Raw genomic sequence first — 22477 nt, forward strand, 5'->3', positions numbered from 1 at the left:
TAAGTTTATAGGGAACAATTAAAAGTTTGGTGTTATGGGTGAGTTATAGGATACCCTGGAGATATTACATTAGGCCAGTCTATTGTCTATTGTTAGCCTGGAAAGGTTGGCTAATTTGTTGGGAAAGTTAAATAGCAATGTACTATAATGTTTTGGCTCCATAGCATATCTAAACCTTTAGCGTGATGATGGTTCCACGAAAGGTTAAAGCTATGGATGTAAAGTTGCAAGATGAAGGCATGATTGATTAAACAAGGTAGGGAGACGGTCCAAGAAAGCTTTGCTTTCACTATAGTAATGGAAAGGGCACAAGTGAGGGATTAAACTTGTAATATACAAGCGATGAATTGTCTTGGGGAGGGAAGAGGAAGGCAATGCTGCCCTATGCATAACCATGAATATCATCTCTTGTGGTTGTGATGCCGAACATTTTAAAGTCTAGGATTTCTTATGCAGACCAATCATGAGGTGTTGAAATTATGTAGCACTAGCACAAATTTTTGCAATTCATAAAACTGTAATTTTAATAACGCATTACTTTTGAGGGATTCAAAAATATGAAAAAAAAAAAAAACAATTTAATGATAATTCAAGCTACAAGAAATGATAATTACGAATCCAAAAAAAAAAAAAACACTTAGTAAGTTGAAATTTGCACACTTGTTGAAACCCATATTGTGTTAAACTTGATTAAAATTATTCATGCAATCACTTTTAGATAATTCAATATTTTTTTTTTTACTAGTAGGGAACGCCATTTTTTTTTCTTTAATGTGGAAGTAATATTACTGTAGAGTTTTAACTTAATGAGACCTATATGGGGGATTTGTTGCAATGGATTTAGAATTTTTTTTCTATCTTCAGGCCTATGGCCGAGTTGCAATGGATTTTGATTAGGTGTTAGACATGTTTCATTTAGAGTTCATTTGGGATAGCTCTTTCACAAAATATTTTTTTCTGGATAGCTGTCACACTCTTTGTCTATAAATTTTTTCTATTTTTCGAAATTCTTGTGGTGATATGTAGCTTTTTACAATCAAATCTACTAAAATGTGATGGGCATAAAAAGTGTTGCTCTACTTTTCAAAGTGTGGGCTCCGAAAATTCGGCCCCGGCCTCCGCTCGCTTTTCTTATTCGGCGAGGGAGTTTTAACGAACTAAGTTCCGAGGTAAATTTTGGAAATAACAAATCTCCATAAAAGTTACTTTTTCCTACAATAATTTTATAGCTATTTTTACGGAGAATTGTAACCACTCTAAACGTGCCCATAATTGGATCGTGATTTATATTCAATTCAAGTTAACAATTATTCCAATTCACTCTAGCTAATATATTGCGTCGAAAAGTAGAAAAAAACTAAGATTTTAATTGCTTCGTTTTATACAATGTGTGGAAGTATATACAAACTTCTCCTAAAGTCTTACATGGAAAATAAGTTATTTCTTTTAAAAAGAAAGGAAAAATAAGTCCCCAAGAGAGGCCGACGGCTAGAAGAGGAAGAGAAGACACACGGATTTCAATCTAAAGTTTGATCTAATAGTTAGAACCCTTAATCCGTATGCTCAAGAATCTCTATACTAAGATTGGTTGACTTGTGAGTCTGATGATCTTTCAACACTCCCCCTCAAATTGAATGATATAAATCTACTTTTCCGAGGTTGCTTATAATATTTTTAAACGTAGGGTTGTAGAGTACTTTGGTGACTTTGGTGAGAATGTCTATTAGATTTTTTTTGTTGGCACATATGGAGTGCAAATTAGGCCATTTTTTAGTTTCTTCATTTATGAAATATCTATTCACCTCCGCATACTTGGTATGATCATATTATAATATCAATGACATTTATTATCACAATATATCTTTTCTGGGCCCTTCTCATTTGATTAAATTTTTCAAAATGGATCTATCAAAATTTAACAGATTTTTTAGGCAATGTCTCTAAATTCTAGATCTTTAAACAAGTTGTTTTTTGCACCATTTTATGATATTCTCACCAAAAACTATATATTATTCAATCATGGATGTTCTATTCAATGATGATATATCATGCATAGTTTGCATCAATATACCCTTCAATTTGTAAAGTATCATGCTTTTCGTAGAAAATTTCTTTATCAAGACTTGGTTTATGGTAACTGAGGATTGTATAAGTAGCTTGAAGGTGAGACTTCTTTGATTTATGCATTAATTGTCTAATTAAACTAACTGCAATGCGGTGTCTAGACCTGTGTGAGATAATTAATTTTTTCAACTAATTTTTTATATTATTTCATATTTACTTTTATCTCTTCTTTGTTTATTTGTGTAGTTCTATGACATATTTTTGTTGAGAGTGAAATATTTCTTTTTTTGATTGAACAACTTCTATTCCCAAGAGAGATTTGAATTTACTTAGCTTTTTATCTCAAGTTTTTTAGCAATCTTTTTTTCTGAGAGACTCTTTTTCTCTAGTTTCATCATCTGTGACATTATATCACCAATATATATGATGAGAATTGAGATTTTATCATCAGTGAATTATTTTAAGATGTGAATTTATAGTTTTATTTGTATTTTTAGCTTATTCGTGGCTTTTGTAAATCTATGACATTTTCTTAGAGTGAAATATTTCTTGTTATGATTGAATAACTTCTATTCCCAGGGAGTATTTCAATTTTCTTAACTCTTTAGTTAAAAAATTTTCAATAATCTTTTTCTTGCGAGATGTATTTTCTCTTTTGTCATCTCTGAGAATTATATCATCAATATTATAAGAATTAAGATTTTATCATCAGTGAATTGTTTTAAGATGAGGATATGATTTGTTTGGTTTTATTTGTATTCAGCTTTATTCATGACTTTTATAAATTTATTATTGAACCATGCTCTTAAAGATTACTTAAGGCCATATAGAGATTTTTCTTTTTAATTTGCATACTTTTTTTTTTTGAAAGAATCTCAAATCCAAGTAGTGGATCCATATAAACTCTTAAAACATTCTCACGTAGGAAAGCATTTATCGCATCATGTTGTTGTATAGATTATCCATAATTAGTTGTAAGAGAACTTAAGATATGTTTTATATTCATTTTCGTAACATGAATAAAAAATTTTTAGCAATCATTTCTTATGACTAAATGTACTTTTGGCTTCTATTCTCTCTTTATACCTTGCCAATCTTCTATTTGCTCTATATTTAATAGAACAAAAATATATATTTGTATCTTATCATTTTCTTCCCATTTGGTAGTTCAACATTCTCCCAAGTGATTTATTTTTTTCAAAGCATTCATCTCTTCTCTTATTATATTCTTCTAATTCTTGTTCCCAAGTGCCTCAAATAGATTTTATTGTGATGGAATTAGAATTGATATTTGTAAGGAAGTCTTATGGGCAAGAGAAAAATTATGAGAAGATATGTACTTGGAAATCGGATACAGAGGAGAATTGGTTTTTAGAAGCTCCAATTGACGATGGTTGGTTGCAGATTAGTTGCCGACGATTTGTTGTCGATTGCCTTTCCCTTTTTCTTTTTAGTATTATTATTATTATTATTATTATTATTATATACACACACACAAATAGAGGGAGGGGAGCCCGATCGGGTAGGGAGGCGGAGGCCACGCACGGGCGTCGGGCTAGGACACGGCTGCAATCGGAGGGGTCGACATTGGCGGTGGTCGGGTTGGCCGACGGAGGGATCTGGTTAGCGACGAGCTTGGTCGGGTCGGTTAGGGCACGACAAGAGTTTGGTCGGAGCAATTGAAGTTGGCGACTGGAGATCAGCTGGAGTCGACGACTTGCTCGGGCTTGTGTTCTGAGGTGGTCGACAGCGGGAGTCAGGTCGGCGTTCTTACAAGAGTTGAAGAACAGAGGTAGCTGGCTAGGGTTACGACTGGGTCCGGAGTTGGAGCTTGGGGTGGCGTCGTTGAAGGAGACGATCGGGGGGGGGGAGGGAATCTCTAATAGTGGTCTATTGCTAAAAGAGGATGAGGAGGCACACATATTGCAATCTAAAAGCCATAAAATGAACAATTTAATAGTCAGAACGGTTAATCCGTGTGCTCAAGATTTTCTATCAAAATTTGTTGAGTTATGGGTTCCATGATCATTCAACACATTAGGTTAGCAAAAATTTATTTTAATTATCCCTACTAGGAATATCCTATCAGTTATCCTTTGGGTTTTGTTTGAGACGGCTTATGGTTTATTCTTTTTGCTCATAGGACTTTTTAAATGCTATTTTTTTTCATAATTTCTATTTTTCTTTCTTAAAAAGAATGCTTTGTCTTGAGATAATTCAAGGGGAAAAAAAAACAGGTAAGAATCTGTGCAGTATTTTTATACGAGCAAACAGCTTTTTACTGGCTACTTTTTCTACTATAACAGCAAAAAAACTACCCACATGAAGGTAAGACACTCTTGGGTCCAGATCTTAACCACTTGAAGAAATACTAGTTTTCATCAGGCGGTTTCTATTCTGTATTCATTTATGTTTTTGTAAATTGCCGAACATCAAATATTTTAAAAAAAAAATTTGAAGGTTAGCACTTGAGGATGTGATAGGACATTATTTATCGTGGCGTATATACATGCATGGATTGTTCTATGTTCTCTAACTTCATTCTTTCTCTTACAACACACCACATGTAGGTGACTCGTCAAACCTTTCTCATCTTCTTGATTCACGCTTGAAGTCCATTCTCGAGAGTGTGCGATTAGTTTATCTTCTTGACAGAGAAGGTTGGGATTCCAGCCCCAACTGGGAAGACGTTCTTTCACTCGGAGAACAGCAAAGGCTAGGCATGGTGAGTTGAGAAGACCGTGCAGCGTTCTGTTAAAATTCACTCTTTTTTTTATATATTTATCAACTTATCATTATTTTTTCAGGCTCGTCTATTTTTCCATCATCCTAAATTCGGCATCCTCGATGAGTGCACCAAGTAACTTCTCATTCAAGCTTAGTAGCTTCTTCAATCGTAACGCATTTCAATTTTTGAAGCCAACAATGATGTTCCTGTTTCTTTTCTCTATCTTCAGTGCCACAAGTGTAGACATCGAGGAACACCTGTACAAGCTAGCAAAGGAAATGGGCATAACGGTTATCACATCTTCTCAAGTATGCACTAAGGCTTACTTTGGGACGGCTTTCCTTCTGCTTCTTAAAGCAGTTTTTCAGTACAAAAATTAAAAAATTTTGTACTTAAAAACTGCTTTAAGAAGCAGTAAAATAGCAAATTATTACTTTCTTATTCGACAATGATCCCTTTTCTACTTTTTCTCATCTCTGTTTTGTTATTTTTGCAGCGGCCTGCTTTAATTCCATTCCATTCCATGGAGTTGAGGATGATTGATGGTGAGGGTAAATGGAAATTATGTTCAATCATCAGTGAAGATGCTTGACTTAATACTTGGATTTAAACAATCCAAATTTATTATACCCGATATTAATCACCAGATAAAGCAATAATGACAAGGCAGGTTGTACCATCAAATGTGGAAGCTTCGGTTCTCTGCATATTTGAATGTGGCTCTCACAGGAGTTTTTTAATTAACTATTATTGGAATGCCTAATGCTGGAAGGAGATCTGAGTCTTGGCATAGTATTATACTATGGGAGGCTACAGATTCGGCTGCAGCATTCAATTTTTCCGGTGATTTGTAAGAAAGCATCAGGACTCAAAAAATCTTAAGAACTGTATACAAAGTTAGGAATGGTGTATAGCTTAGTTGGTTGATATTTCACTGGCATTTCTAGATTTCACTCCATTTATATCTATATAAGAAATAATTTAATTTCTTTTATTTTTTCTCCAATATTATATTCTAACACGTGTTGCATGGGAATTTCCCCAGCTGTATCTATATGCTACTTGTATTTACGAGGATATTGCTTAATTTACGGTGAAGTTGTTTGATCAATAGTTTAGTTCATCCATTTCTGGAAATTGTTTCATGTAACTTGACAGTTCAGTGTATTATTTTATTGTATCTTTTAAGCTTTGCCTCTGTGTTTTTTTTTTTATTGCAATTCATTTTTTTTATGCTTTTCTTTTTTTTTTTAATCTTTTAGAGGGCATATAATTGGTGCTTGAAGCTTGGTTTGATGTAACTGGATCCTTGAGCGAAATTTTAGAGTTTATCTTATTCTACAGTACTAAAGAATAATTGGATCCTTGAGAGTTTTAAGTATTCTAGAGTTTACTTTATATTGATACCTCAACCTTGTTGCATTTTCGTTGTTTGGCGAAATTATTATGTGCGGTCATCAGAAGTCATCCAGAGACGAATTAGGATGCGTTATGTCACTTTTTGCTGTGTGTCGCTGTGTAACAGAGTGATGTGGCGCATCCTGATTCGTCTTTGGACCGTCTTGTGATCGCACTTAATAATTTCTACATTTAGGGTATCCAAAATAGCTTATTTTCTTTTTTCACTTTATATTGACGCCTTGTACAAGTACAAAAATGGGAAATTCCTTGTAATAATTTCTTAAATATTAATGGAAGATGTTTTAATTATGATAAGCTCCATAGAAGTGCTTTAGCTTGAATAATATACTTTCCGATTATTTGGAAAGATATTATATATTTAGAGTTTGATTTATGATATTCTTTAAATTAAACATTCATTAGGTCCTTGAGCGAAATTTAATATGTAATTAGTCTTATGATCCTGTTATCTATAACTAGTATTGTGAGTATATATTTTTTAGAATTAATCTTATACCTTTATTTCAATAATAATATATTTTTTATATGTTTCCCAAGAATTCTAACAAACTAGTATGAGAGCATGGTGGTGGTGATCACGAGGAAGGAGAAGGAATGTGTTTTGTAATCAATAAAGCGAGGTCAGACATGGGTGTTGGTGTAGGAGAAGTCATGTGGACACAAGGGGTCTGGAGCGAATTGAAGTCGCGGTAGCATGAGAAAGTGTGGGAGACACTTTAAGCAGGGTGTGATCAGACTTGGACTGGCCTTGAGGCGCAGGTAAAAAATGAACATAGGTGTTTGGTTAGAAGCAAGCACACCAAACGGGCACGTCCCAACGAGACGGAGGGGTCGTGGGTGCTACATATTACTTGAGGCGTAGATGCAGCAGACGTTCCATGTAATCGGGTTTAGTGTGACAGACGGATGAGTGTAGGTTTGTTTGCACAAGTGACAGACACAAGTGATGGCGTAGAGTTATGATCGAATTCGGAGAGGGGGGGTGCAGGGGCTTCATGAAGCAGGGCGAGTACATTTAGACATGGAGGCGGGGCTGGTTCATTTTGAAGCTGTGGAGGCTATTATGGTTCTTGGATCGCGATCGCGGAAGATGTAGGGCTCACTAGCTAGTGAAGCAAAAGGATAATACGCGCAAGAATGCTAGGGCATAGGGTGAGGGGCCATGATGGTGTCTCGCGTTGGTGTAGCGAAAGGGTTAGCATTGGTTGCCGCGGGCGACGCACGGGAAGGGCACAGAGCTCAGGTTGCATGGGAATGTAAGGGGCGCAGTTTGGAGGAGCGCAAGGTGAGGGATCAAACCACATCCGTGAGGTCGAAGGCTAGGTATCAGGACTGGGTTCCATGGGACACACATCACACTGTACTCTCGATGCGAAAGTCTGGAGCGAGCTCACGAGCATGGATTGGATTTGCGTGCGGGAGGGGAAGACAGGCTTTGGAGTGCAATTGGCCACAGAAGCAGAAGCAGGGCTGGATGGTGGATTCCGTACAAGGCAGGATCTTGGTCACGGTTGCTGGTGATCAGGTCATAAAGCACGGAAGTAGCCTAACGAGGTGGTCGAATCCCAGTAGGCTTGGGTTCATGTGATGTAGGTGGAGATTGTTAAATTTCTTTTTCGTTGTTTGTAAACTCTAGATCAAAGTTGATATTGCTAGAATTGGTCCAATTTTAAATTAGTCGTTCTTCAAGACATCATATCAATGTCTTTTTCTATATATAAGCATATATGTAGTTGTAATAGATACCCCTGATTGAAAGGAATAAAAAAAATTGAAGTGCTCTCCTCCCTGCCTCTCTCTCTCTCTCTTCCAAGAAGGTCGAGGAGCTTTTTCTTCCTCCCAAGAATCCCAACATGTTTGAAGACACATGTAGAAGTATATTATAAATTCATGGATAAAAATCTAATAAAAAAAATTATAGAGAATCATTATCAAATAATATATTTTGAGATACCAAACAAGACACTAAAATTACTAAAAAAAATAAAGTAGTAAAATAGTTTCATATCTATAGTTGATTAACTGTTTAGCTTTCTCTCTATAGCCCCTCTCTTTCTCTCACTTCTCTTTCTCCATGATTTAAGCTTGATTTGGGAATATAGAAAAGGATTTTAAGATATCATGATAAACCAAACACAATGAAAAACTTGTAAATACATTGAAATTTTGGATAATTTGTATAAGAAATTCATATCATTTGCAATAAAATATGTTAAAAATATAAATAATATGCACCAACTTAGAAGCATATTACACCAAATCATTTGTAAATTAAATAGCATTGTGCTCTAAAATAAAGCTATTATACGAGGAAGAATATCAGAATAATTTATATGTATATTTTAAAAAAAATTATAACTTGTCTACCCTTTAATTCTAAACATTTTGTCCTCTTAAGACTCCACCTTAATTCTAATCCTCTATATTCTCTTAAAATTTCATTTATTTCACCAACCGTCTATAAAACTAAAATTAAAGAGAAACAAATTAAAATGATATATTAACTCGTTATGAAATATCAAAATAATCTTTAATACTATTAAATGATCATTTTGATTTTTCATCTTTTAATTTTGAAGGATCAAAATAATCATTTAATATAATTAAAAATAATTTTAATCTTTCATGACGAATACCAGAACAATTTGGATTCGGATTCTCTTCGCAAAACCAAAGCTAGTTATAGCTAGCTCTAAGATTGGCTTTTGAATTTATATTCGACAGAAGTTAGAAATTATGAGTCCAATCCTTTTCCATGTGCACGCCAATATTAAAGCAAATCCAACGACTATAAAACACCAACCAACGTTATTCCTATGCACCAATAGTGCATAGAAGATCTTGTCCTCCAGGGAACCGAGATGCTCCCTTCAATTGGCACAATTATTACACTCCGCAGTCCCCACAATAAAGTTTCCGCAAAAGTCTTTTATCTTTCTTTGGAAAAAAAAATTTAGAAAATAAATATAATATAAATTTTAATTGATTCTTCGTATATTGCAATTAATTTATATAAAAACATTTTTTACAATATTCTAATATAAACTAATTCATAATAGACTTTAAAATTTTTTAATTTATATTAAAATTAATATAACATAAATTTATTATATCATATATAACACTAACGAATATTCCTGTAACACTTCGTTCCCGTTTCCCGTTTCCCGTTTCCGAGTATGGCGGTCCAGCTGCGGGGGTGCAGCCATAAATATGCAATCCCCCCCTCGTCGCTATCGGCCTACGCCCCCACAAATCCCTATAAATCTCATTAAATAATATTTATATTTAATTATTAGAAATAATTTCATCGTTGATAAATTATTATAATCACAAACCTACACAGCATCATGATCTGCTCCAATTCAGAGAATAATTAATACATTTCTAGGAAAAAACAAATATTAACATTAAACCGGACCTAAACCGGCGGGATTCATCCAAATGCCGGCCCAGAAAACATCGGTCTAAACCGGAAGTCTCCGTATCAGAATCTTACTAACTAGCTTCATTAACGAAATAACGATATAGCCGTGAAAGCGAATTATGCAGAATCGCCGGGAATCACCGGATTCGGATCAGACCCGGATGAACGGCGGCGGCGGCGAGTTGGCGTCGCGTTCGCCGCCGGAAGGAGATGAGAAATTATTCTTGTGATTGTGCATCCAAACCTTGAGAACATGGCGCTTGACGCCGATCTGGATACAAAACTTCTCGAGAGCCTCGTAGTCGTGCTTCTGGATCCGCCATCCGAGCTTCTCCGCGAAGATCCGCATCTTCTCCTTCTGCTCTGTCGTGAACTTGGTGCGATATCGCTTTCGAATGAAACCCTCTTGTCTTCTCGGCGGCGTCTCTGATTCCCTTCTCACCGGTGATTCCGGCGGTAAAAAGGTGTGGAATGGGGGATCAGGAGGGGGGAAGAAGGCGACTGGCGCCGGAGAATGGATTACAAAAGAAGAATGGCCCGGAGAGATTTCTCGCCGGTGGAAATTGCGGTGGCAGCCACAGACCGCGCACTTGAGTGTTTCGGCTTTGAATCCAGGCATGAACTCTCCGCAGCCGTCGAAGGCTTGACCGCCCATGGCGGCGGCGTGGTTCTTCAGGCATTCGCGGTATATTCCACCGGTGAGCTCCTCCGACGCCGGACAGGGGATGTAGGAGACCAAGCTGAAGTCCATTTCTCTTTATGTTCCTATTTCCTTGTATTTCCCACTTCTATATTCTCTTAAAAGAGGACAAGAGATTAGGGGTTCTAAGTGAGCTATTTGTGCCCGGAGATGCTCGGGAATTTTTGCACGATAGGGTCCCATTATCTGAATTTTACATGAACAAATGTTGGATGTCGCGGGAGAGGAAGCACTGCAAAAAAAAAAGTTGGCTTGGGACTTCGAATGTAGATTTGGATGTAAATATTTTATGAAGATCATCTTATTCACCCATTTTTGTTTAGTTTGGTTGGTGGGCGAGTATAGTTGGGAATCGCTAATTTGTGCTTGATTCCTCTCAAGCGGCAGCGACTCTTAAGCTAGTGAGGTTCAATCTAGTGTGGGCCAAGAGGTTTTTGGGGCGAGCACATCTTTTAGGTTAGCTGAGGATTAGTCATGACATCAAGCCCCCTTTCAGGGATGGCAGCGGGGGATATCACGTTCCAAAAAAAAAAGATCATCTTATTTTGTTGGTTAGAAGTTTTGACTATTAATCAGAAGGTCTTGAATTTAAATCTTAGATATGTGATGTGTACATATGTGTTTGACTTAATTGACCTAAATATTCTCAAAAAAAGTTGTAAACATTTTAAATAATTTTACTTCTTTATATTATTGAATTTTACTGAATATAGATAGCACTGTTTATGAAATCCAAACAATAATTAAGTTTTTAATTTTTTTCTCTTTATCTCTTTCTAGGTTTTGTAGTGTTTATACATGTATTATTTTCTTAGTACCTCTCAAATTTATTTTATTTACACATTCTAATTTTTTTGCTTAAAAAATAAATTAATAAATTCATGTTTTTGCACATATTATGACCAGGTTGTTGAGAGTTTATTGAAAATGAAACATTTGAGTAACAAGTATGTAATGCTTTCCTAACTTTAAATTATATTATTACAAATGAATACGATTGGATGTTAATTTTATAAATATATAAAATTTAAATATTGTATATGCAATTAAGTGACAAAATGTTTTTTTTTTTTTTTTTTTTTTTTTTTTTTTTTTTTTTTATTTCTAACATTTATATTTACCACCATTGTGAGCATTAAATATGTTTGTCTACTCTTTCATTATTTTCGAGCTATTGTATTTTAGATATGATACATCATCATGAAATTATCTTGATTGGGCACGGATCTCGAGGCAAAATCAGTTCGGAAACTTCAAAAATTAAATTCGAGATCATATGAACGCCGATTTCAGCGAGCTTACAGTCAAACTGAGCGTCTCGGAAATACGAATCCAACGACACCAAATTAGACCCAATCCGAGCCCAAATGAGTCCGAATCAAGGACCCGAAGCGCTGTTGGAAGATTCAAACCGCAATTTGAGTTACCAAACGGTCTCCGATTTTAACGAGATTATTCTCGAATCGAGCGGCTCGACGAGACGAATCTAACGAGTCCAACATCAATTCCGACATCATTAAGACCTTCAAATGTCCAACGAACGGTGCACGATTGTAGGATTAAATATCGGCCGTTCATTCAAACCACTCCCAATTCGCCCTTGATGATCTCACGCCTATTTACGGGCTATGCCACTCCAGAAAAACTATAAATAGAGCCCTCATTCTACACAAAGGGGACTCAAGTGAAGAGAGAGAAGGAGAAGAGAAGGAGGAGAAGGAAGAAGCTCCTCCTCAACCACCGCCGGAGCTCTTCCTGCGGCCTGAAGACGCCGGAACTCTGCTGGATTTTCGGGAAACGCCGGGAATTTGCATAACTTTGTAACTTTGTGAGAAGTTGATTGTAAATTGATCGTCTTGATTTGTAAGACGGATCAACTTTTGTACTTCATACAAACATTAGTGGAACTTTACAACTGGGCGAGGCCCCGTGGTTTTTTCTATTTTTGGATTTTCCTCGAAAAACTCTATTGTTCATTTCTCTTTTTCTGTTTGTGAGTGGAATACTCGTGCAACGCTAAGACGAATATTTTCCAACTCTGCTGCCGCGTATATTCTAGCACGCAACAAGATATATCTTATTTTATCATAATTTGAATTTTAACTAATATATAATTATGGACATTTAATTTTTCCAAAAAAAAAAGGAAATTTAAAACAAATTGGTATTTCAACTTTAAGTGACCAACACTTGCTTTTAAGTCGAATAACAACATTTAATGCAAATGTGCCACCAAAATGTCATTATTAAGTTTCGTTTGAGATGGCTTTTTTACTGCTTCTTAAAGCAATTTTTTAATACAAAAATTAATTTTTTGTATAAGAAAGTTGCTTTAAGAAGTAGTGAGAAAGCCGTCCCAAACTAGGCCTCAATATTTTTTCCTCTAAAAATTTATTATTATGTGATATGTGTATGAATTTGCATTTAATTTTCTCAGAAATCCTTAATTTTTTATTATTATATTTTATGCTCAAGCCATCAATAATTGGTCGTAACATGGATATCAAGAAGATAAAATCTTTTTTTGCAAATTTTCATGATTTTTCAAGATAAATTATCAGCATAATGTAGAGTATGTGGTGAGTGAAAGAAATCCTCCCCATAGTGATGCATTTTGTAAGAACCTCTAATGATAAAGAGTAGTAAAAACTTAGGAGATTATATCCTCTAATGAGTGCAGCCTGCTTCGCCCGGGAGCAGTTTCTGTTTTTCTCTGTGCAGGTTTTGGATTTCTATGTGCCCGTGCCGAGGATCAGGGTCATCTTTTCATCTGGCGGGAGTCTTTTTGGATCTCCTTACTTACTACCATTTTGGATCTTATAGTTTTTTTGATGTAAAATTATGGGTGGTATAGTTGGGGTTTTTTGGACTTTTTCCTTCATAAGAGTTTTGTTGTTCTTATGTTGGAATTTCTTTTTTTACTTGCAATCTTCTTATAGTAATTTATGGGCTTTTGCCCCAAATTTCCAAAAAAAAAAGTAGTGTCTTCTAATATCTTAAAAAAATTATAGCACTAACAGGCATATCACGTGTTTCTTGACACGTGGCATGTAAGAACCGATTATTGCCTGTTGCGAGTGGAGGCTTCGTGTGATGTGGATAGGGATGACGTGTTGGACACTCATTCGTTAATTGCTTTGTTTTGCAGCTAGGAGCTACTAAACACCACCTGTCGTGACCGGTAATTCCAGAAAGTTGCGGAGCCAACAAGTTGAAAGTACTTATACAACTACCGTCAGATGAAAATCGGACGGCGGATCACTTGGACGTATTGCTGACACGACGGAGACACGGGTCCACACTGTTAACGTGGAGACGAGTGATGCGGATGACAAGAATTGGGGGCACGCCTAATGATTTGGCAATGCGGGCCCATTTATTTATTCATTTATTTTTGAACATTTACATCAATTAAAACAATTTTATTTATACATCACATATTTGAGATTCGAATTTAAACCATCTTAATTGATAGACCAAGATAGCTATGCCTGGCTTAGTATTTGATTCAAGTGTAACGTCATATTGTTACGGTACCACCTCATATATCAAACCCGAATTATTATTATTATCTTTTATATTTAGGCGAACTTAGGCAAACACTCACACAAATATCTTGGTTGATAATAAAAAATTTGAACAAACAGACCAATATGAGCTTGTTGCATCATGGAATATTTGTGGCGGTAGAGAAATATAAAGTTTAATGTCTTAGTTTTGTACGAAGATCCAGCATGCAATCAGATAAAAAGAGAGGGTGCATCATTTATAAGAGACATCAAGATTTTTACATGGAAAATCTTGAAAAGAGAAAAAATCACGGGGCCAACCCCAGCTTGAATAAATTCATTATTATTTGCAGTCGATTACAAATGAGAACCTTCCTTGGGGGGGGGGAGGTCTTGGCTTGATGTACATCATATGAAGTACATAACATGGTGGGAATACAGATAATTACTGTTGACGTGTTTGTTTGGTTGGAAGGACCATAGTCGGTGGGTGATGGAGGTCAGAAAGACCGTTGCGCAGAGATAGAAAGGATCGTAGTCGGCGGGCAACGGAGGTCAGAAGGATCGTTATCTAGCGATGGAGGAAGGAATGATCGTAGACGACCATAGTCGGACAGACCTTAGTTGGAGGATGACGGAGGTCCGACATCAATTGGAGGTTGTGCAAAAGTCTAGTGTTAGTATGTGCCTGGGCAGAAAAATTGCCATCAGTTGGCTGTCAAGCAGAAGTCCGGCAACAGGAAAAAGTCCGGGGACAAGCAAAAGTCTAATGATGGGCATAAGTCCGGCGTCAGGTAGAAATACAACGACGGGTGGAAGTCTAGCGTTGGGTAGAAATATGGCGTCGATCGCTGTTGGGTCAAAGTTCGACGGTGGTTGAGGATGAGTCTCTTTTTTTCTTCTTGCTTTTTTGCTTAATTTCGACGTTAGCTGGCGATCGAGCAGAACTCCAACGTCGGTCGGCTGCCGGGTGGAACTCTGACGGTGATCGAGGAGGAGTCGCTTGCTTCTCTTCATTTTCTTACTTCTCTTCTTATTTGAGCCTCATTTTTCCCCCTTTTGGATGTCCCGTCTATGAAAAATGATGGGTCTAATTATAGTTTTCTAAGAGTTGCATGACCAATAAATAGGAGGAAGATCAAGGGTAAATTGAGAGTAGTTTGACTGGACGACCGATGTTGAATTCCTTGATCGTTGACCGTTCGTTGAGCATTTGAATGTCTTAATGATATCAGAATTTGTCAATCTTGGGATCATTGGATTTGTCTCATCAAGTCGCTCGATTCGACTATAAGCATGTCAAGTTTGGAAACCATTTGGTAATCCAAATTATGGTTTGAACCTTCCAAAGATGCTTTGAGTCTTCGATTTGGACCCATTTAAGCTTGGATTGGGTCGAATTTGGTGTCGTTGAGTTCGTATTTCTGAGATGTTCAATTCGACTATAAGTTTGCTGAAATTGGAGTTCAGATGGTCTCTGATTTAATCTTTGAAGCTTCAAATCTTGATTTTGCTTCGAGATTCGTGTCCAGTTAAGATAATTTTTTGATTATATACCATAGCTATATTAGTTTTCTTTTTCAACTTATTTTTTAGGCATTTTTTGGATTATTATTAATTCGACAAAATTTTCATTTACTTTTAATGTGTAATATTTTATTGATTTGTTTATAGATAAAATTTATTATCTATTATGATATATATATATATATATATATATATATATTTAATATCAAAGAATTAAATTTCTTCAAAAAAAAAAAAAAAACTTAAAAAAGGTACTCTGACTCAAATTATTGGTTTGCTTTTTTTTTTTTATTTGAAGAAGCCACCAATAAATTTTTATATGGATGTAGGGATGCAAACGAGTTGAGTTGAGGTCGAGTCAAGAAACGTTCAAGCCTAGTTTGACTGCCAAATACGGAGCACAAACTCGACTCGAGCTTGAGCTAGACTTGCTAGGAAAAACAACTAGGCAAGCTGCTCGATCGTTGAGTTCGAGCTCCGATCTCGCATCTGTCTTATCGTCTTCTGTCCGCCTGCGATTCCGTTCCGCTGTTCTACCGTCGAGTCCGAACTTCGATCCTGTGTCCCGTGTTGAGTCTTCGTTCCGTCGTTCCTCCTCAGAGTCCGAGATCCGTGAGCCGCTCGATGAGTACTCGAGTCGAGCAAAGGGATGTTCGAAACTTGAGCTCGATAAGTCTATAAAGCTCAAAATCCTGTTTGAACTCGACTCATGGGCTCGTTAGCTCCCTCGTCGAGCCCGAGCAGCTTCTCTGTTGCAACCCTATATGAAAGGGAGTCCAATAAAAGAATCAAATGAATACGACAACAAAGCTATAAAATAAGGAAAATTATTATCTGCGGATGCTATGTCCTGCAGCCAATTCTCATGCACCACATCACCTCATATCCTTGAATAATATAAAATAAAATAAAGAGGATCTCCAAAAGATGACTATAATTGGAAATGACAGCCGCAATAATGAGTTATAATTCGTATAGACCAAAAGCCGGAATATGAGGAGACTTCATTGTACATCTAGGAGAATACGTCAAATCCAAATAAAATAATCTCCATAATCCTTAATTATGCCCAAAATATAGTAATAAAGCAAATGCAAATGACATGTCTCTATAATGAAAGCATCATCACAAGCCAAAAATTCATTATAGAGAATAAATTCAAAGTCTGGAGTAACTTATTAACGGGTGAGAGCATTTTTTAGATATTTTCAATACTTCATTTTACACTATCAACATTTCATTCTACCAAAAATCATACTTGATAGATTTTTTTTTTTTTTTTTGCATAAATACAATAATTTCTCTAGTTCAAAATATTATGGAGAAGCTCAAAATTAATTGAAAGGGAAATATTTATCCAAACAAGCTAAAAAAAGGCTAATGGATACATTCAAAGTTCTTTCAAATTTAAATTTGTACTTATTTTTACTTATAACCTAACTCTTAAAATTTCAAAACCTCCATACTGAGGTTTTATTTGAGATATCTTTTTTACTATTTTTTGAGTAGTTTTCTAATACAAAAATTTTAATTTTAATTTTTTTTTGTACTAAAAAATACTTTAATTAGAAAGTATTAAAAAAATCATCCTAAACGAAACCTCGTTCTACTCTGTCCTTCAAATAAATAACCCCTAAAAAAAAGAAATATATTCATTTTTAATAAAAATACATATTACATGCCTCAAGTTTATGGATAACTGACTTAAAGTCTATGGATAATTTAGAGATAGTTAGAATAGTTATTATCTTAAGTGAAGGAGAGATTTGGCGGCTTGGATTCGTTGTACATATGACCCTGAGAATGTATAGATCTCTTAGAGTATACAAACTAAATACAATGACTTGCCAAATTTAGTTGCACATAACTTCCAAGTCATTGATTAATTATAAGGTGCATATGTGACCTAAAATCAACAAGTAACCATATTTAATAAATGACATAGACTTGATAGATGACTAGAGCTGTTGTAGTGCCATAACTGATCATGAAAGTAATGATTTAAAAAGAAAGGGGTTGTAAAGAAGAATCGGTCGATACTGAATGCTTAACATAAGGGGCTATGGGTCATCCAACAACTGTAAGGAACACAATCCTGGTGTCAGGCAACAAGGGACACTAAACAATGATAAATGTTGAGTGATGACAAATGACATCTATTAGACAATAACAAACATTAAGGCATCGTTTGGGACGGCTTTTTTACTGCTTTCTAAAACGGAGTTTTAATACAAATTTTTTTATTTTTGTACTAAAACTCCGTTTTAGAAAGCAATAAAAATGTCGTCCCAAACGAAGCCTAAGTCATGATAAGCATTAGGGATAGTAGGTGTTGAACAATAATTGATGTCAAACAATGATAATGGGTATTGGTGAATGCTAAAGGATGAAAAATAATTAAAGAGGATAGACGATTAAAGAAGGGTGGTTCTACCAATGGTGAGAAATTAATGGACGTTGAAAGACCCTCATATGGTGGCCATTTAATGATTGAGTGAGGATCAATGGGCAATAGGTCATGAGCAATTGAGGTAAGGTGAGCACAAGGCCATAGTAGACATTGGATGATCACATGCAACTAACAAATGGTGAAAACCTACAAATTAATGACGAGTATTAGGTGGATGAATGACAAAAGACGGGCAACTGGCATTCTTTTCAAAAAAAGGTTGATTGGAGGACGACGATTGGCTAACAAAGATGCGCGTTGGGCAACATACATTAGGTTGATGACTAACATACGACAAGCATGGAACTACAAACAAATGACATATGACCCACAAATAGTATAGATTAGAGTGTTAATATTAGTGGCACTTCTTATGTTATATAAATTAATATAGAGATTTAAGTATTAGTTATATAAATGCAGAACAATTTAATAATATGTATATAAATCCTCCTAATATTTATAAAACATATGATGCCATTGGGTTCAAATATGAATTGCGTACACTTAGCATCAAGATTTAAAATATATCTTTACTTAAAAAAAATTAAGTTAACGAAACACCAAAAATTCAATTCTTGTATTCTACTATCTTAAAATACTTTTTTTTTTGGACATTGAGCAGATAAAATTATCATTTAAAAAAAAAAAAAACATGAAGATATGGGACCTTAGCTATAAAACTGCAGATCCTGCATGCAGCACAAACCAAGCAACATAACAGAGACATAAAGTTTGGGGAAATTATTAGGTGAGCGGGCATCGGATCTAGAGATGCGTCCGGATTACTGGATGCACTGCGTACGCTTTGCCTACGCTCTACTTGCACTTTGCGTACGTTCTGCTTACACTCTGCGTATTTGTAAATACACAGCAAATAAATAACAAATACTCACAACTAAATATTTGATGCTTATTTACTGCAATATGTAGTATATACTCAGTAAATACGCAGAGCTTAAGCATAAAATACGCAGTATCCGAATGCATCTCTAGATCTTATGTCCGCATCGAATAATTTCCTGAAAATTTGACACATTAACGAGAGATTTATCAATGCTGTGATCAACAAAAAAACACGCAGTAACTTGTTAATAATAATAATAAACATCTTTTATCGACATTAAAACTTCTTGGTAATGGTAAGAAAAGCTGCTGGTTTTTACTTTGCACAGTGTTTTTATCTTGTGAAGCGAAATATCTCAAGCCAAAAGCCAGAAGTTTCTCTGACATCTGGTGCTCACCAAGTAACCCCCAATCCCATTGCTCTGCTTACTCACAGCCATGGCCAAGCACTCTGCCTTCTCAATGCACTGTTCCACAAAATTTTCCTTTCTGCTCATCATGAGGCTGCATTAAGGACAGAGAACATTTTCAAATCTACTCAAAATGATACATTTCTCATTTTATATCTCTTTGTTCTTACCATGACAGAAGTGAAGGCTTTGTTTGGCTTAAAACAAGAACAGAGATCTCCAACTTCTTGACTTGACTGAGTACAGTAGCGAGCTTGTGTCCTCGGATCACTAGAGCTTCTACTTCCACCTGATATATTTAGTCAGGACGTTAGCATCAGAAAAAGATTAAACAGAGAAACAAATTTCAGTTTAATTTTAAGGGAATAATGTGTTGCAAACATTGAAAAACAAAATCATTTGTTTTCTGCTAACTTAATTAAGGGGATAATTGTAAATTAATACTTTCTAATATTACCTCAGGGCGGCAGGCTTTACAGAGGGAGGCAAGAGAGCTGACAAGAAGGCGAGCCCGTTCCTCTTTCTTAGAGGAGGAGGAAGAAGAAGAGGGAGAGTGATCAGAGTGTGGAATAACGCGGAGGAGAGTGAGGATGTCTCCCTTGTTGGATACGTGGGTAAGAGCCCACATCATGGCTTGCTTCGCCGGAGCTCCGCCGTCAACAACCGCCATCACCCTCCTCCGACAACCAAAGGCTGCTTCGCTGCCACTCTCTCCTTCCCTTACTTTCTTCTCAAAGTTCATAGCTTTGGAAGAAATCTAGCAACTTTCTGCCAGAAAAGTACCTCTTCGAGATGGCAGGAGTCTCTCTCTTCTTAAGCGGCTGACAGCCGGGAATTAAAAGAAAGGAAGAAAATGAGGAAATAGTGGAAGAAAAGATGACAGGTTCACGGGGAGAAAGGAGGAATCGTCGAGCGCATCGAGTACTATTCTCATGAACTGTCACACACTCATTGTTATATTCGCATTATCTGTTTCCGGTTCCTTTTTTTAAATGCCTAACGCTAACTCCCATCGGCCATTCATATTTCCCAGGGCAAAATTTTAAAACCAGATCTAACCTTTTAATTAACTACATATCTAGTAACTGAAATTCTATATTTATTTATATAATAATATAATATTTTTATATTTAAAAGAAAGCAAAAAATACATAAAAATATTTTTTATTATTGATAACATAATGTTAGTGATTTTTAATTGTGATTTAAAAATTATTATTAATGTGCTTTAAATATTTTGACATTAAGCATATAAATAAGAATTTGGTCGATTGCATGTTGAGTCTCCAAAATTTTAAAAAGATATTCAATTTAAGAATTTAGTCCTTTTTATGAGAGTTGGTCGTTAATTGAACTAATTTTTTCTTCAAATTTGTTCATTATATTTTTTTTATGACGATTAAACAATTCATTAGTATAATATATAAAAGAAATAATCAAAGTATGTACCGTACTGATTTTAAAATAAATTTAATGACTTAGCAAAAAATTTGATCAAAAAAATTTTTTTTTTTCTAAAATTTGAAATCTTACTCAATTTTGTTTATAAATTTTTTATCTAATTTGGCAAAAATGAATTAATTATTGATAATAGAAAATTAATCTATTAGAGTGAGTTTGTTGTCATAGTGTTTATATGAAGATTTAGCATACACACAAATAAAAGAGGAATGTAAAAATTACAAGAGACCAAAGTTTTTACATAAAAACTCAGAAAATAGAAAAATCATGGGCTTTGCCTAGTTAAAATGATTTTGCTACTGTTTATCATCGGCTATAAATGATGTCCTTTCTCAAATGAAGGCATTGATTCAATATAGTAAACTAGCAATGTATAGAGTCCTATGGCATGGAATCTACTTTTAAGAGATCATTTGCTTGTTTCTTTAACCATAATCCTTTGAGAAGGGAAGGCCACAGATCAAGAAATCTAGCATAAATCCGAGTGCTAATGTAGAGAGTCAAAGGTTGTATGGGTAGCATACATTGATCTTATAAAACAATGGTGTGGGTTGACATTACTAGTGATGCTAAGTGATGAAGTAAATAGGCGTCGGTGTAGCTTGGCGATCATTATCAAAAGATTATGGGTCAGAAGATTGTAACCAAGAGACAGTGATATGAGGAAGGTAGATAGACAATAGAGGTCAAAGGATCGATCGTAGGCGGACGATAATGGTCAGATGATCGTTGTTGCTTGGCAATGGTTGAAGGATATTAGTCAAGTGACTATGGTCAAAGAATCGTAGTTATGTGATGGTGGTTGGAGGACCATTGTCTGACAATGTAAGCTGGGCAATGATAGTTAGATGATAACAGTCGGGAGATAAATGACAATCAAACAACGATGTTCTACAGACAATAATCAAGTAGTCAGATGATAGTAGTTAATTTATATAGTTCAAATAATGGCAATAAGGTGATGACATTTGGATGTGATTATAGTCGGGCGATGGATGTTAGCCAATGATAATAAAATAACTATGCTCTAACATTATATAGAGCTCTAGAGTTCTTCTAAAATATAACATACTTTGATTTCAATGACTTTGTCTATATATGCGATATGTTCATCATATTTATAACTTTAATAATATTCTTAACTATATGCCACGTGCAACGGTCATCTCTTATATTTCAACATTTGTTTTTTTTTTGGACATTTAGGTCATTTAAGGCAAACTCACACACACAACGCATACACAGAGACTCGAACCCAAGACCTCTTAATTGGAAGCCTAAGCTCTCAACCAACAGACTAAGGTGAGCTGTGTATTTCAACATTTGTTTGTAAGGCATGCAATGCAACTCTGACAACAACAATCATCATTTTAGAAAACCTACACTGAATTACTAACTAATCCCTTATTAAACAATGTAAATGGCTAAATATTAATTAATCTGACCAATTATTAGTTAATTAATTATCCATGTTTAGATTTAATAATTACAACAAATAAATACTAGCGATCTTAGTTAAAAGCCACAACTTTCTTAATGAAAGTCCAAATTGATTTCTAATTATTTTTAAATTGTTAATTTGTATTTATCATTTCTTCCACTCAATGTTTTATCATCATAGTTAATAATAATAAAATATTATTGATCTTATTTAGCTTATACAACAATAATTATTAATGCATTTATTAATTATTAAATAATTATTATAATTTACTTATCTCATGCTTTATCATGAAAATTTTGAGCGGAGTTATTTCCTTCAAGAATTTCTGAATTTGAGCTCTCAAAATATTTAATTTTATATAAATCATATAAATATAATATACTCATCGAATTTTAAATATAAAAAATTCATTAAATTTCATAATTTAGGATTTCTAGCTTTACTATTTCAAAAATTGGAATCTTATAAGTTTGCCAGCGCGATCGATTAG

General features: G+C 35.1%; 3 protein-coding genes across 3 annotated transcripts in view; 1 reads left to right on the forward strand and 2 right to left on the reverse strand.

Moving 5' to 3' along the window:
• Positions 1-5984, forward strand: part of LOC110113850 (ABC transporter D family member 1) — a gene marked incomplete at its 5' end in the record, with an annotated part of 34436 nt that extends 28452 nt beyond the window's left edge. The window contains 4 exons of the mRNA XM_020846557.2: positions 4635-4789; positions 4872-4924; positions 5022-5100; positions 5289-5984. Of these exons, the coding sequence (XP_020702216.2) occupies positions 4635-4789; positions 4872-4924; positions 5022-5100; positions 5289-5384 (383 nt within the window). The remainder of the gene's footprint in view (positions 1-4634; positions 4790-4871; positions 4925-5021; positions 5101-5288) is intronic.
• A 3546-nt stretch (positions 5985-9530) lies between these two features.
• LOC110113855 (zinc-finger homeodomain protein 8) lies at positions 9531-10554 on the reverse strand. Its single transcript, XM_020846562.2, has one exon. The coding sequence runs from the start codon at positions 10390-10392 to the stop codon at positions 9793-9795; it is 600 nt and encodes a 199-aa protein (XP_020702221.1). The 5' UTR covers positions 10393-10554; the 3' UTR covers positions 9531-9792.
• An 8337-nt stretch (positions 10555-18891) lies between these two features.
• LOC110113853 lies at positions 18892-20021 on the reverse strand. The gene is made up of 3 exons (XM_020846559.2): positions 19540-20021; positions 19253-19371; positions 18892-19176 (listed from the first exon to the last, which is right to left on the reverse strand). Exons 1-3 carry the CDS (start codon positions 19822-19824, stop codon positions 19029-19031), a joined length of 552 nt encoding a protein of 183 aa, XP_020702218.1. The 5' UTR covers positions 19825-20021; the 3' UTR covers positions 18892-19028.
• Between the last annotated feature and the right edge of the window lie 2456 nt (positions 20022-22477).

Source organism: Dendrobium catenatum, unplaced genomic scaffold, assembly GCF_001605985.2.
Source record: "Dendrobium catenatum unplaced genomic scaffold, ASM160598v2 fragScaff_scaffold_1400, whole genome shotgun sequence".
NCBI lineage: Eukaryota > Viridiplantae > Streptophyta > Magnoliopsida > Asparagales > Orchidaceae > Dendrobium > Dendrobium catenatum.

What these genes read in the sequence shown, in the direction of transcription:
- LOC110113855 (XM_020846562.2), bottom strand. Translation starts at nt 10,392, where the DNA reads ATGGACTTCAGCTTGGTCTCCTACATCCCCTGTCCGGCGTCGGAGGAG.
- LOC110113853 (XM_020846559.2), bottom strand. Translation starts at nt 19,824, where the DNA reads ATGAACTTTGAGAAGAAAGTAAGGGAAGGAGAGAGTGGCAGCGAAGCA. An exon ending in GTAAAGCCTGCCGCCCTGAG is followed by an intron (nt 19,372 to 19,539) that starts GTAATATTAGAA and finishes TAAATATATCAG; the next exon opens with GTGGAAGTAGAAGCTCTAGT. An exon ending in AAGCCTTCACTTCTGTCATG is followed by an intron (nt 19,177 to 19,252) that starts GTAAGAACAAAG and finishes TCCTTAATGCAG; the next exon opens with CCTCATGATGAGCAGAAAGG.